At 36.9% G+C, this 16,740-nt stretch overlaps 2 protein-coding genes across 5 annotated transcripts in view; one reads left to right on the top strand and one right to left on the bottom strand.

The window, feature by feature from the left end:
- Positions 1-1,341, bottom strand: part of LOC135219525 (GSK3-beta interaction protein-like) — a 48,248-nt gene extending 46,907 nt beyond the window's left edge. The window contains exon 1 of one of the 4 annotated variants that reach the window (XM_064256361.1): positions 1,320-1,341. The gene's annotated coding sequence lies outside the window, so the exon portion shown is untranslated. Of the gene's footprint in view, positions 1-609; positions 817-1,319 lie in introns of those variants that run through there. The other 3 variants (XM_064256360.1, XM_064256359.1, XM_064256358.1) reach the window with 3 other exon arrangements.
- A 4,527-nt stretch (positions 1,342-5,868) lies between these two features.
- The window catches only part of LOC135219519 (uncharacterized), a 189,724-nt gene continuing 178,852 nt past the window's right edge, over positions 5,869-16,740 (top strand). The window contains exons 1-2 of the mRNA XM_064256349.1: positions 5,869-6,023; positions 15,418-15,541. Of these exons, the coding sequence (XP_064112419.1) occupies positions 15,437-15,541 (105 nt within the window). The 5' untranslated portion in view covers positions 5,869-6,023; positions 15,418-15,436. The remainder of the gene's footprint in view (positions 6,024-15,417; positions 15,542-16,740) is intronic.

The following is a 16,740-nucleotide window of genomic DNA, read 5'->3' as shown; positions in this document are numbered from 1 at the left end:
GTGGTAGTCAGTGGCTCGGCTAGTCCAGTCGGTTGTTTACCCTATGTTTTCGGCAAACTGGCCACAGACAATAGTAGTACTACTAGGTACTACATTTAGGTAACTGATACAATAGGATCCCCAAGGCTATCAATTAGGATAGGTACATCCTTCGGCCAATCACCACTGTTGATAGACCTGCCACAGACAGGCGAATTGACCATGCATAGCCTAATACCTAGCCTTAGGTACAAACTGTCACATGTCGTCTTGAAAGCGTTGCAACAAGCTACCTACTGTTAGGCCTAAGCCAAAAACATTCCTAAACTTCAATAGGCTACCCTAACTTCATGCGTAGGTAGCTACCTAGTAGTTAGTAATGTGTCTCCTCCCGTTGTTATCCAGTGATACCTAGGTAGGTACGTACCTACTAGGCTAGGATATACCTACTACCCAGGCTATACCCACTGGGCTACTTGAAGGACTACCTAGGTACCTACCTACTACCTAGTAGTATAGTACCTAGCCTAGCTAGGCTACTACCTAGTAAACTAAAAACATCTGGAAATGGCATTAAATAAACCGTAATCAATAATGTTATAACTGCACACATCTTTAAAAATTACTCACATGCTTTAGGACTACTGCAATCTGTTAATACATTCTAATATCAAGTGGTTAATTAGTATTAGGAAACGAACTACTAAATAACTGGTCTGCGTCTTATCCTACAAATCCGGACTACGCTGGATGATGTTGTTATCGTCTGCCTCGATGTGAAAGGAGCAAACAACTTCATCAAACATCTCGCGAACACTACAATTCCTGAAATCTTAAACATAAATAAAGTCTCTTTTTCTCTCCGAATGTACGATAAAGTTGTCTAAATAATAAATTCATATAATCAAATAACCCTTTAGTTGGTACATGAGTCCGGGAGCCAATGCCGTACCCTGGAGCCCTTTCATCTTCATGCTCCACCATAGTCATTTGGTCGTCTTGCTTTTGCTCAAGGACCACCACCAGCCAAATTTTCTGTCCATGTATTAAAGAATTTAGAACATTATATTAAAGACTGTGACCAGCATGTCTCAGACTTAACGTGGGTACACAATCTAACATCATCTGAATATAGATTAATGGAGATAAGATGAAACAAAAATATCAGAACAATGACTTTTATGCACAACATCCATCCATGGAACTATATACCTGCATCCATCCATTCAGCAGGTAGCCTAATCTGAAATTAAAAATAAGCGTGAACTTGAAAAATTCAAGATGGTGAATTCATAGTTACTCGCAATCAGTTACAAAATCAAAGAGAAAGTATAGCATACAAATATAAAGGTTGTTTCCTGAGGACAGGTACGGTGGTGACTGTCTAAACTATGCATGGAAGATAAGACAAGATAAAATAAGATGAGGCGGTCGATCTGAATGTAAGTGTGACAAGGAAATTGAATTATTCGGTATAATTAAAGTGTTAGGCAGAGTGTTAACTTATTAACTAGGAGAGATGTAAACCAATAAGGGATGTAGCGATCAAGTGTGTTTTGTTATGAAACAAGTGTGCGAGACTACCGAGAGTTTAAGGAAAAGCTGTATGCAACATACATGGACTTGAGGGAACCTATGATATGAATGAGCGATGAAGCACACATCTGTTATCATCTGAGCTAGGTGAGGTCTAGTCCCAATAGAATTATTCTCCACCACACAAAACTGGTTGCAATCTAGGCAAGTGATGTCGATGGCATTAGCATTTTTGGTTTGCTTCAATGTTCTTCTTACAGATATTAAATTTCCCGCAAAGTTGTTATGCTTGAAAGATATTGACATTGTCATTTTTTGAGTTACCAAGTTTCTGCCACTTGAAAGAACAATGTTGGAGAAATTTTGCTTTGCAGTTTTTAACGTATTAACAGACCGCAGCATTACTAAAGAGAAAAATTAGATTTGCGATCTAATGATATCTGAGACATTTTTTTTTCGTAAAAATCGCGGCCGGGGTAAGTATTTAAATATATTCCATGTCCACAGCAGCTCATTAACTTTCGCTTACAGCATTTTAAAAACTAAACAGATAGGATACACTTAAGTTACACAAAAGAAAATTTTCCTTGGAGTGATAATTGAAAGAACGAAAGCTACCACTTCTGTATTTAGATAATGGGAAATTATTGCCAGTTCCCCAACATGTGTAACAAGAATCCCTTCCAACTAAGCTACGAAAGTCGCAGATCACGAGCTATGAATCAGTGCTTTTAATAAAGGGGACCCAAGACAGAGGAAAGCTACTATTTGGGTCTACGTCAAAACCAAGTTTATGTGGTCTCTTTTATGGACGATTGTCTGCCTAGACTTATAGACCTTCTTGGGGGTATTAACAGTAGAATGCATTAAATAAGCAGCAAGAATTTTGGTTGACAAGTGTAAGATTGACTTACACAGGTGTCTTGATATTGAACTGATTCACTTAGGTGAAGTTTTAAATTCATCGTTAAAATGTAAAGGACGCCTTTCCCATTGTTTAAACAGTTATGGTTTATCTTATTTTGATGGTAATTATCCTTAGTGAAAGGGATTACCGTAAAATAGGTCACCAGAAACAATAGTGGCTCATATGTAGCCTGGTATACGTAATAATGCTCGATCAAATAGGGCACTACAAGTATAGGGTCTAAATAATACATGCCATGGCTAAGGTTAAAATTGCAGCTGGAGGTAAGCTGTATAATAGAAGATTCTAAAAGATTTCGTGGAGAGGTCTTTCGATCTGGCAATCACCGAGCTCTCGGTCCATTTTATCCTGTGAAAGGTTACACTTTAATGAAGGAATATAGCATTGGATATTTACTCAGTTTTGACAGAATACTTATGCTGTTTCACTCGTGCTTCTAAATCTTTGTTATGTTAGCCGACATAAAAAAAAAGGGACAGTCCAAACATGGGATTTTATATATTCTGTTGTTGTTTTCCTTAGGGCTGTTATTGATCAACATTCCTTTTAGTGTGTTATATTATAGGTAAAAAAAAAAAAAAACGAGGTTGGGACATTAAAAGATTGTAACAATGATTTTGTGTTTTCAAAAACACTGAAATGCTAATGAGTAAGTGTTTAGGGAATGTTCAGTATGTTAGTATTCAGTGAATGTTTGGTGTGCTAGTGTGTAGCAAATGTTCAGTGAGTTAGTGTTTAGTGAATTTTTAGCATTTAGGGTTTAGTGAATGTTTAGTGTGTAAGTATTTAATGAATGCTTAATGAGTGTTTAGTGAATATTTTGTGTATTTTAGTTTAGTGAATATTTTGTGAATTTTAGTGTTTAAAGTGTTTAGTGAGTAGTTAATGACTGAATATAGTGAATGTTCAGTGACTAATCTTTAATGAGTGTTTAGAAGTTTAATGAGATTTAGGGTTTAGTGATTATTTATTGTTTAATGAGTGTTGAAGATTTAGTGAGTGTTGGTGTATAGTGAGTGTTTAGTACATAGTGAGTATGCGGTGAATGTTTAGTGTATAGTGAGTACTTGGCTTGGTGAATGTTTAGTGAGTACATAGTGTTTGATTAATATTTAGGATTAAATGTGTGTTTAGTAAATGTTTACAGAGTGTTTAGGAAGTGAGTATTTAGAGATTGTTTAGTGTTTTATGAGTGTTTATTGAGCATTTAGTGTATAGTGAGTGCCTAGTTAGTGTTGCATATTCAGTGAGTGTTTAGTGTTATTGAGTGTGAGTGCATATAGTAGGTGCTATGTTTAGTGAGTGTGAGTGTGTTAAGTGGGTGAGTTTAGTGAGTGTGAGTGTATAGTAAGTGTGAGTGTTTAATGAGTGTTGGTGTATAGTGAGTGTTAGTGTTTAGTCATTGCCCCTCACTGTTTAGTTAGTGTGCAGTGACTTTATTCAAGGAAAGTCCAGTAATTTACAGTAACCATTTATGCCAGACATTGCTTAGATCCAAAAGCAGATGCCTTGCCCACAATAGTTCGAGTGCTGAGGACAACCTGTTTTTGCAATGTAATTTTCACCCTGCGAAATTGGGTTAAATAATAATAATAATAATAATAATAATAATAATAATAATAATAATAATAATAATAATAATAATAATAATAATAATAATAATAATAATAATAATAATAAGGAGGAGGTAATAATAATAAGAGGATATCCTGCCACGCTCAGGAAGGCGCCATCCATAATCATGCCAAAAACGTCCACAATACCAGGATAACTAGGAATGACATTATTCCTAATATCAGAATTATCGATAAGGCAGCAGACCACCGTCGCCTCCGCCTCTTGGAGGCCCTACACATCGGGAAGGAGAGACCCAGCCTCAACACCACCCAAGAGACTTCACTCCTCCCGACGGTGGCACGTAGGCCGCCGCCCGCCAGCACCATAGAGCCGATCGAACGGGCCAATCAGGTGGCCCCGTCTATCGGCAATGACCTTCCCAATACTACGCTCCCAGTCTCCAGCGTCCGCACGAGAAGAGCAGTGCGAGCTTCCACCTCTGCAAGACGGCTTGACTCAGGGACTTAAATCTTAATCCTCTGTTCAGCCAATGAAAACGCAGCGCCCATCAGACAGAGCACCTGGGACACAATAAATACCGCCGAACGACCCCATTCCAATCAGTTCAAGCTCACCTTTCCTTGAAAATGAACCGATGATACGGTTGGAAACGTTGGAATTCCGTTACGCCCTTAGACTAAGATTTGTTAACCACTTTTGTTATCATATCAATAAATTATTATTTTTAGAAAACATTTCTTTCACCGAGATATGAACATCGGCCAGCTATTAGCAAGTATCAGCCCTGATGAGAAGAGAATAATAAGAAGAATTGAAAAGACCATATATAAAATCAATTCCACTGATGCTGCCATCATCTTTAACAAAATAATAATAATAATAATAATAATAATAATAATAATAATAATAATAATAAAGTATAGTATTTTATGAGCTGGACAGAGACCTTTCAATATGGGAATGGCAAGATGGTGGGCCACGTCGGCAATCTGTCAGCAAATCATACGTCTGCCTCTGAAAGGCCGTGTTTACATATCAGTTGCAAGTACACCGAAAGTTGTTTGCTGGCTTCCATTAGACCAATGCTGTAGATTACTAAGAATGTTTATGAAATAAAGATCGTACCATAATAAAAGTCTCGAGGGTTATTTCAAAGCATGGAAAATAGTATACCATTATCATAACGAGAATGCTTTTGAATGTTTTAGATAACCGCATAAATTGCGAATGTTGTGTTGCCCTATGGTCTACAACGCAAAGAATTTACCATAACGTTATACCCGACTATCGTGAACCCTGTTTTAGGAAATGCAAATGAGTGATACTGATGATTTTATCTTTGTCAACGGGGTTCGGATTTTAAGTCATTCATATTACATGTCGACTTGCTTGTGGTGCACTTTTCAGTACCATTAGTAGAGACCATGGATATAGAGAGGACTATACATCTATGGTAGAGACCCGCTTCAGATATCCGTTTCTCGTCATATAAATTTTTTCAATATTTTGCCAAGTCTATTATGTATCCCATGTTATATTTTAGAGAAGGTTTTTATTTTTATTGTTATGACTTACTTCGTCATTTATATACATTCTCTCTCTCTCACACTACATATTTTGCGATTTATAATCTTGAAAATGTGAACATTTCAGTGGCACTCACCAGTTCGATCTGTTGTCAAGGCGTCGCAAGTTTGTCAAATTAAGTTAGAATATAATGTTTAACATTAAAATAAATTTGAGACATAATTTAGACAATTTCTTGACGGAAATTTCTCATCTAATTTTCAGTGCCATCGCGCCATGCTGCCATCTATCGTCTGCCGACCGCTGCTACTGTAAAGACTACTTATTTTTGGTCATTGACTCATTGTACTTTCTCTTTTTGAGTTGACAAGTATCGCAGCTCCCTAACTTTTGTAGTTGAATTGTATGCATTCCACTCATTAACTGGTGCTGCAGAAGTGTCCTGATATAGAGTTGTAATATTGGTGAAAATTGGGTAAGTTGTTTTCTTTCACTGTATTACCTATTGAGGATTAGTACCTACCTACCTATTATACTACTTCTATGTTGATTGTAGGCTGAAGGTATGAATTAACTAGGCTAATCATATTTTTATGTCAAGTTAATGGTTAACTGCGGATTATGAGGGTTTGTCAATTTTATTGCTGGTCTGCCTGTATTTATTGGTAGTGATTACATTGTAACAATTTCCTTTGGACAAAAGCCAATGTAAAATTTTATCACTGGGATGTTTTTCAAATATTTTAATGTGTTTTTGGACTTGATAGTTTCCTTAAGAATTCCTTTTAACACAGGAGTCTCTGTAGTCGGTCTTAATTGGGCCTACAATGAGTTTAGGAAAATTATAGTTAAACTAAAGATTAGACATAGGCTACTAGGGATCTCATCTTTGGATTTTTACTTGCATCCCAAGGGATGAGTGGGTAATTCTAAGCTCATTCCACGGTAAAGTAGATTATAGCAGTTGATTTTCATAAGTTATTTTGCTTCCTGAACAAGAATTTATAGTATATACTTGGACAATGTAATTACTAACCCCAACGGGCCAGTACTAAACACCCCGAAATACATTGGACGCTCCAGTCCCTAGTGGATGTCGTACTTGTGGTTACGTTTCTTGCAGGGTAATTCTACAGGTAATTCTAACCCCTCATTCCGCGGTAAAGTAGACTATGGCAGTTGACGTTTTCCTACATTATTTTACTTACTGAACAAGAATTTAAATATTTATTCGGATGACTGTAATTAACCCCCAGGGTCCAGTACTAAAACGGCGAAGTACATTGGACATCCCAATCCCTAGTGAGGATGTCGTATCCGCGGTTACGTTCCTTGCAGTCCGTGCGGAACTATTCTTTAGAATAACCCTGCAAGAAACTTAACCATGAATAAGACATCCACTAGGGATTGGGGCGTCCAATGTAATTCGCTGTGTTTAGTACCGGCCCCTGGGGGTTAATTAGTAGTCCGAATAAATATTACTTTAAATTCTTGTTCAGTAAGTAAAATAACGTAGGAAAACTTCAACTGCCATAGTCTACTTTACCGCGGAATGAGGGCTTAGAATTACCATTCTACAGAATACTAGTTCCCCACAAACTGCAAGGAACATAACTGCGGATACGACATCCACTAGGGATTGGGGTGTCCAATGTATTTCACTGTTTAGTACTGGCCTCTGGGGTTTACAGTCGTCTGAATAAATATTACTTTAAATTCTTGTTCAGTAAGTAAAATAACATAGGAAAACTTCAACTGCCATAGTCTACTTTACTGTGGAATGAGAGCAAGAGAAAAGTGATTACCAGGGCACCACCTAACCAAACAAACCGCCTAACCTAGGGCACCGTACCCCTACCTAGGCCTAGTGGGAGGGGGCTTTGCCCCCCCGGTGGCCCCGCCCCCTTAAGGGCACTACCTTCCCTGCACACTTCATGACAATGTCGAAAAATTTGAGCGGCCTTTAGGCTAACGGAGACAAAATACTCCAGCATATTTCACGATAATAAAAATATATGCAAGAAATAGCTTGCCTTTCAGTGGAGGATAGTTCAGCAGCAGCTTTCACAAAGGCGTGAAACCTTCGAAAGGGGTCATGAATGTGCAATTTAAAATATGCAATGGCTAAATATAAATTTTTTTAAAATCTGCCATATTTTGGGACTAAATTCTTTACATCTCTCCACCTTCTCTCTCTGGTATTGGTATGGGCATGAGTTTGTGGATCTACAAAATTTACACTGTGATTGACCTGTAAATGTTTGTAGCCCTCATTTGCCAGGCAATCATATGTACTGTTTAATGACCACAAGCAAAACCTCAGTTTTGTTGTTCAACAGGAACCATAAAGAACTTAGTTTCCCTACAAATTCCCCCAAATACCCACTGACCCTCTGTAATTCTGCCCACATACTTCCTCTTCCCAAATTTTGATTAATCTGTTAAAACTATTTTACCCTCCCCACCGATTTTATGAGTAAATACCCAATTTACTGTTACTTCCCTGCAAAATGAAGCCCTATCATTGATGGTGGGATCGCAGAGATAAAGCTCGAAACTAGCAAACTTATAAGGAAACCAATTGGATACGAAAATAAAGCAAAATGTTGAATTAGTCTCAATATCCACGTGAGACTTGGAGAACCATGTGTTTTTAAATATGGAGACAAAATTTTTTTTCTTATTTTGGGACTACATGGGTTTTATCGCACGCATAGAAACTCTCTCCCCCCCCCCCCCAAGTCATGATTGCACTTTTCCTTAAAAGTTTGGTAAATGTGTTCACTGTTGATTAAACAGTGATTTTGGGCAAAAGTTATGAGCCTTTCTATATGCCCATAATAGTAGTTTGTGAAATCTCTAATTCACGAAACAATTTAAACACCTTGGGGAAACTTTCCTGGGGAAAAAAACAAAATCTGAGCTTGACCCTGCTAATTCACTCGTGGTGCTAGTGCAAGTAAACGCTTAATTGGAGAAAATAGGTGTATTTGTCAAAAAAATTAAAGACTGTTACATTAAATAGTCATTGGCTGAAAACTGTCCTTTCTTGTTTCAGAGAAATTTAAACTTGCTTATTTAAGATTGGATAGTCTATAATGCTGTCACTTTTTGGGTGGAGTTTTTTTAGTGACTTCATTCGGAAGGTGTGGTTTCCCCATGACAACTTGAGACTGCACAGCACACAAATGAATGAACAGGAGCTCATTCATTTTTTTTTTTTTATTTTTTTTTTTTTTTAGGTACAAATATGAAACTTGTTTTCTAGACCAATAGGTTTACCACCACTGATTTCAGTCTTCCTTAGAACATACTTGGTATCTTCTTTCAAGGTATAAACACATTTATACTAAAAATTGGCCAGAGCACTTAAGATTTACAGTATAATTTACCTTTGAACTCTATCCTACGGTCAGGGGGACCAATAGGAATGCGGGGCTTTGGGTGGAGTAAAACACTGGGGACAATTATGCCTTACAACTCTATCCTACGGTAAGGGGGACTGATGGGAATGCAGTGTTTTGGGTGGGGTAAAACACTTTGGGGAAGGTTTTGTCATGTTATTGTTTGTTCCTTTTATTTGACATTTGAAACTCTGAAATAGTGGCAATTAAACAGACAATGGAGTGGTTACATAGCCAAAATCCTCCTATTACTGCTATTATGACTCAGCATGCGCTAATATTTAACCAATAGTGTTGCATTATTAACCCTACATTGCGATAGGATCAAATGGATTTTTTGGGGGGATTCGTGCATAGTTACATAGAAAAATTTTCCTCATTTATTTTATACTGTAGTATTTAAAGCTTTTATTTGTTCCATTTATCATAGTATTGTTTAATATGTGCACTGACTTGTTCTAACTTCATTATGTTGCCAAATATATCTTACAATATAGTTACAATTGACTGCAGGCCACTGAAAGTCCCCTTAGGGTGGGGCTAGAAGGCAGTTTTAGGACTTTTCGAGACTTTTTTTGTCTACTTTTATTTGATGTTATTACAATTTTACTTTTTAGTCATTCTAAATTACACATGCATTTTTTCTCTTCTCTATATTCACCTTTTAAATGCCTTTCTGACCCATAATTTCTTGGATAATTTTACCCTTTATTATATATACTCTCATATATCTCTTTGAAGGGGGCTTTATATCTCTGAAGGGGGGTACAGGTCTTGTAACACATTCTACTAGGTTAGGTAAGAATCCTAACCTGTGTTGCACTTCTAAGATTGTTTCCCCCTCTGGTCAGGGAAGTTTCTTCTAGGTTAGGTTGGTTAGGTTACTATCCTAACTTGCATCTTACACTTGTAAGATTGCCTCCTTTCAAAAGGGGGTTACGGCAGGGCGGAGCCCCCCCCCATCCATCCAGTGTGACATTCTACTAGGTTAGGTTAGTATCCTAACCTATGTCGATATTGCTTTAACTTTAAGGGGGGATACGGGGCAGGCGGAGCACCACCAGTCAGGTTTCACGGTTTTTACCATTTTACTCTAAGAAATTCTTGTTCAATTACCCCCCGAACTGGTCACGCTGGTCCTTGAAACTATAATATTCAGTTCATTATTCACTAAAATGACTTCCGACTTTTACTTGATAATTTATACTTAAGTACCAGATGTGTAAAACTATATATATATTTTTGTATGTATGGATTATTAATTAGTTCTTAGTATGTAAAATGTCTCCACCATAACATTTCATTGAAATATTTTTTGCTTTAGTAATAATACATGATAGCTTTGGTTTCATAAACATAAGCTACATTTTTACAATTTTACTAAACTTTTCTAGTAAAAGTTCAATTACCCCTCGAACTTGCCTCACAGATTTCCCATATTGTCCGTCCAAGACAGTGTTAGTGTTTTTTTTCTTTTTCCACAAGCTTGGACACGTCCAAGACAGTGTTGGTGTTTTTTTTTTTTTCTTTCCCCACAAGCTTGAACATTTACCCCACCCCCATCCTCCCTACCCTTTTTCTTGTTCTCCACCCCCCACAACTTGCTCCTGACAACTGAGCACTATGGCAAAAGGAGTTCCTGACACCACTTGCACACCCCCTGCTCCTCTAGGCCCATTACCAACAATACTCTGCCCCATACTTGTGTTAACTGTTTCCTTAGTTGTTTTGGTTTTAACTACTTTTTAGTCCATTACTCGGGGGAGTATGAAAGGTAGGTAATGTACTGTCAAGATTACAGACTTTTGAAAAAACGGGCCTTTTTCAGTCTGTCAATGAGTGTAGGCTCAACCTACAAGGAAGGTGTTTGGGTAACATTTACGGTAGGGTTCCTAATCTTAATGTAATTGTTATATCAATTGTTTTGGTGTTCCAAAGGTTTAGGCTTTTGATGTCTGATTTATGGAGTTATTTCCCACTATATCCCAGCGTAGCTTTACCAACTCGTGCCTGTGCCTTCCTCTCTCAGTACCCCACTCCATCCCCCCTTACTGGGCATAATGCTCCCTGGTGGTTACATATCCCACACCCCCTAACAGAATTCAAATATGGCAGTTTGTTTCTTGTCCCCGAATCAAAACTTTGAAGATTTTTCAGTCGAAGTAGACTATGGCAGTTTATGTCCTGTGTTATTTTACATACTTTACAAGAGTTTAAGGTAATATTTTGCCGGTCGACTGTAACGAATCTGTACGGAATACAAAGGTACATAGCACCCCTTGTACTGTCATGTAGTCTTCAATGGTAAATTATGGTTTAATTACAGTCTACTGAATAAATGTTACTTAAAATTCTTGTTCAGGAAGTAAAATAACATAGGAAAACTTCAACTGCAATAGTCTATTTTCCCGCTGAATGCGGGCTTAGAATTACCGTAGTAGTACTGTTATCTACTATGTTCCTGTTCTATATATAGTAAAAAGTTTCCTTGCAGACTACTTCAGGTAGTTACCAGTGGTAATTTGCCACTAGTCTTAATATGGACATTAGGTAGTACAAGTGGTCTTGCCAATCTAATAACCACCAATTCTAAGTAACTAACCTATAACACAAGGTGCATTCTGACAATGAAGCACCAGTCAAATTTAACCATCCTAATGTGACTGGCCTTGCTATTAATCGATGAAATTTGGGTTGAGTCCTAACCAGTACCTAACCTGAAAGGGTAGGTATTGTGTGACAGGTCTTCTGACACTATTCTGTATGTGCCTAACTTTTAACGTCTGTACTATCTCGTACATTGGTGTATTCCCTTTAAACCAAACTGTGAGAGATTTAGTTGAAAGGATGAACCAACCTAATAAATGTAGGTGGGCGGGGGAAAATACTATTTATTAAAAAACTGTTCTTAAACTCAAACTGGCTAACCTATAGGTTTAAAGCTAATTATTACTGGAGAAATTTAGTTTTCTTTTAAACCCATCATACTACATACCTAAAGTAGAAATCCTATAGGCATTTTTAACTAAACTAAAATGTGGTTGACTTTCAATGATACCTGACGAGAGACCTAATTGGATCCTCCATGAAGAGCATGGGCTAATCTAACGCAAATCGGATCGAACTACTAAAGCATAATGTCACAATTGAGGTAAACACAAGGCAGAAAGTTAGATTAAATTGCAACTTAAGAGTACACTAGAGATATTAAATTTCAGAACACAAGAATGCTTTATAATTGTCTAGTCTTATCCTTGTGGTAATTATTGCAAGGAAAAATCATATAGACTAGGTAGGGACTAAAACAATAAAAATGAGGAAAGTTTGTAGAATGCAAAGATGCTAGGTTGATGCAAGTTTACTGTTATTTTTAGTTGAAGAAATTTTATCCTCTAACAAACAAAATTGTAAATAGTACTAGATAGTTGATCAATCAATTACTTTTAAGTTTAACCTACATTTTTAAAACTTACTACATAAAGCTGACAGAAATGAACATAGTACTGTCTTTTTCTTTTATTTTTTTGTTTCAAGGTTATGAAATTTGATATAGCTTATTCGATAAATTTGTTTCTATCTTGAGTTAAGTTTTCTAGTTGTGTATATTTGGGTAGCTGTTGATATCTTGTATTGTTTTTTAATCTGTTAAGGACATTTTCTGATACCATAATTGAATGACTTATGCTATTCAGTTACTACTAGGGGCAACAGTGGGAAATTGTGGCTTTTAGTTTTTGGGGTGGGAAAAACATGGGTGAAATACTGGAACTTAGTCCTTATTTTACTTAAGGTATTGCGTTGGGTCCTTACTAGGCTAGGGTTTTGCCCCTCCCAACCTTTCCCCATAGACGGCCTCAACCTAACCTAACTGAGGGAAATGTAAATTAGTGGGTTGTAACGTAACCTAACCACAACCACGTAGGGTACTGGGTCTTGACTGGCAGGGGAGGGGTGGACAATGTAAATGGACCCAACCAATCAATTTTAAGACACCCTAAAATTTAATAGGGCTGTGATGTAAGCCAGCTTAACCTAGGAAGCCTGGTCCTTAATGAACTGGGCAGAGGCATTTGCCCTTCAATCCTCAGCTTTGGAAGCCTTAATAGCTTATGTCACGAGAGGCTTGCTTATCTACTATATGGCATTTATTTAATAGAAGTTAATTCTTGAACCACGTTCTTGACGTGGTTCAGAAGTCACAAAAAGCCTTTGGTCCCATTGCTGAATAACCACTGGTTCCATGCAACGTAAAAACACCATACAAACGAACAAATATTTATTTAATAGTCATAACTTTTTATATTTTCATGGGGCTTTTTCTAGATTAGTACTTTGATTTCAGCCTTTTGCCTTATTTTCATCCACGTGTGAACCATTGTTTTTCCCTGTTGTGGGATGCATATGTGAAAGGGGTAAGTTTGTGCATCTCTTCAGTTTTGTTACTAGAATGTTGGGTATGAAGAACTAATTTGGTCAGATTTTAAAGTAAAATCTGATCTAATTCTTCATTAAGTAGTTGATACAATAAAGGACCACATGCAGGTGGTTAAATATTGTGGTAAATTCTTATTAAAAACTTGTGTAAATCTGTTAAGTTGATGAATAATCCTTGTAGTTTGGACAAGCATTTCTTGTTGGAATGTTAAAATTTGTGACACTGTCAACTGAATTGTTTAAGTGGTAGTGTCTTGTAAAATATCTTCCCATAATATGATTGGCTTATAAATTAGTACCTTATACTTAGTCTTAATATGATAACCATTCCCCAAATTACTCTACTAAATCTAATTTTCTTATCCAAAACCAGCTTGTTTACCTCCATTTTTGTATGTCCCGTGTGTGCGTTTTTTTGCTTTATTGCATCCAATTCCTATGATGTTTTGTGGAGTGTAGTGAGCATGTACCGGTATGTTGTGTGCTACTTTGTGTTCTGTAACTTGGCTTTCTGTGCTTGCTGTTATGTAAAAAAGATCAGTGTAGTTCTTTAGGCCATGATAGTTAGCAGTCATTTTTACTGCATGACAAGGATGTCTGGGTGAGAATACTGCTCAGGGATTGTCAGAAGTATTCATACTTCAAAATAGTGTTTTAGGGTGCTTGCCAGACATTAGCACACTTTCTCTTGTCTGGCAGTAGGTACAGATAGTCCCTGGTTATTGGCGGGGCTTCCATTCTTGCCTAGGTGCTGTTAAGCAAAACGGCCATTAACAAAAACAGATCTATGGTTCTTGTGGCATGGATATCCGGTTAATGGAGCCTCTGTTACGTTTATTATGGTGCCATAACTATTATCAGTGCCTTATGGCACCAATAACCAAAACTCTGCGTGTTATGGCACCTTGAATTGCCAGTTTTATACCCCTAGACGAGCACCATAAAGAAAGCTTGCCATTAACTGTCTGCCAATAACTGGGGACTAACTGTACTTCTCTCATAAGTAAGTCTCCATGTATGAAAGGTGATAGGTTAATGTTCCTGTAGGAAAAAATATTTAATTTTTTAGTATTTATTTTTCATGGGTATAGAAACCTTGATTTTGCATACTGGAGGTATTTCTCTCCCCCCCTTTTACCCATTTCCCTTCTACCAGAGCTGCTTGTTGTGTGACAGTCCATTGGGGATAGTTTAGTAGAGGGGCATGTCCTTGCCTGCCTTAAAGGGTATCTCCCTTGTTAGTACATGGGCTGGGTTCAGTACATGAGCAAAATCTTAGGTTGTTAGATAAGTTAAATTATTTCCAATGGTAGTCCACTACTGTGTATTTATGAAGATGGGTTGAAACAGCCACTATTAATAAACTTCAAAAGCTGTCAAAATCCTTAATCCAATGCTGAAATCACTTTAAGCCTAATAACGTGTATGGAACATGTGGTTTAGCCAAGTAATTACTTGGCAAGTACGTATATTTATAAAGCTTAATTTGATGAAAGGATATAATTTTTGAACAGCTGGTAGTTACAAAACTCTGTAGTTTTTTTGTCATAGGTAAAGCAAGAACCTTTAGTTATGTTTCTTTTGTTATAAAATTACTGAAATTCAGTGGCAGCTGGTGACCTTAAATTAGTGAGGGTGCTGCTTCACAAAACTTAGGCATTTTAATATTCTGCTAAACCTATACATAGTGAACCAGTGTGTCATTGGAATTGTGAAGTACAGTTCCATACAAGCATTTTTGTATTTTTATAGGAGGAGAATTATTTTTTTTTAGTATTATAAAGTAGTATGTACAAGTAATAAACAAAAAATTAAATAAGTGACAGGAGGTGCTGCAGTTCCACAGTGCCTATAGATGAGCGCCCCTCTGAAATTTTTAAATGTATTTGGCTGCTGAAAGTATATTTTATAATACTTTTGATTTTTGTGTGAATATATTTCAAATTGGCACTTAAAATTTAATTTTTCTGGCTTGGAATGTAAACTTCATAAACTTGGCACTCTTTTAAAACTGGATTTTTTATATTTCAGATTTGATTGAAACCAAAGAATGTGGCTTGTGTGGGCAGCACTTTGTGTGTTGTTAACAGCCACTTCTGTGGCTCTCCAGGAACATGGGGACCATCTACCTGAAATGCCTTCATTGGATGAATTGGTAAGCTTGGCCCTTTATAATTTTTAGCTTTAGTGACTTCAAATAGAGCATGAAGTAACTGTTTGACAGTGTATACCGTGTATGAACTACCAGTCACATTTTTCAGGATTTGCGTGAAATTGTACTAACCATAACTCCCTCTTAGCGATATAGAATTTTGGATATGCTTAGCACACTAATTCTAAGATCCAAATTAAGAACTATGAAGTTGATGCCCAGGCAAGATTTAAACCTACATTCCGGGCATCAAAAGTTACTGCTAAATATTTGGTCATTGGCATTTCATTTGCACCTTAATTTTGATCTTGCCCTTGGTAGTGACACGGGCATTCATAATATGAAGGAATAGACGTTAATGACATTTTGGTAATTAAAATGCTCAGTTTTAAATTGTAAATTTTGAATTGTTTAATTTAAGCAATGGCAGGATTGGTTGGTTGCAGATTGGCAGGATTGGTTGGTTCCAGATTGGAAGTGCTTGCTCTTATGGACATTAATCATTCAATACAGTAGTATGTAGTGGGAATCTGCTGGATATCATGCAGAAATCCCTGTAACTTTCTGACCATTGGCCAGAACCACTGATCTTATGTCTGTCATAAGAATTTCTGAGCATGTTTTGTAAGTGTTTTGTAGTGGAAGTTATGCTGGTCGACCCGAGTATGCAGAGAATACCAGGAATGATGTTTGAACATTTAAAGAAGTAATTTGGAAGATGCTCATAATTTTAAGAACTGGCTTTTCCAATATTTAATGTTGGGAATTTGGGCATTGCTAAAGTACTGTGGATTGATATGTGCATGCTCTTTCTTTGTGCATTTCATGTCTCGACATAATTTAAGATACTATTTTGGTATGTAGACTCTAACAACTCGTGAAGTTTTGAGAACTTGACTCTTCTAATGAGGGGTTATATTGCTGCTAATTGTTTAAAAAAAGTTAATCACACCTTGTACATAGCACCACTGGTACATTGCAGAGTTTAAATTTAGTCCTACATAAAGGATTTTTGTAGTGCCTCCTTCCAAATATGAATGTCCTGTTAAGACCAATTTGCTCCACACATGAACAAGACAAATTTTTACTGTTCATATTTTTCATAGCTAACAAACCTGGAGCCTTAAAATGACTGCCTATCTCTACCTTCCCTTGTAGTAATCCTGGGTTGGATAAAAGCCTAAATGCATTGCTGGTAATCC

The sequence above is a fragment of the Macrobrachium nipponense genome, chromosome 1 (genome assembly GCF_015104395.2).
Source record: "Macrobrachium nipponense isolate FS-2020 chromosome 1, ASM1510439v2, whole genome shotgun sequence".
In the NCBI taxonomy this organism is placed as follows: domain Eukaryota; kingdom Metazoa; phylum Arthropoda; class Malacostraca; order Decapoda; family Palaemonidae; genus Macrobrachium; species Macrobrachium nipponense.
The sequence above is the reverse complement of the archived record's forward strand: the minus strand, read 5'-3'. Positions and strand labels throughout refer to the sequence as shown.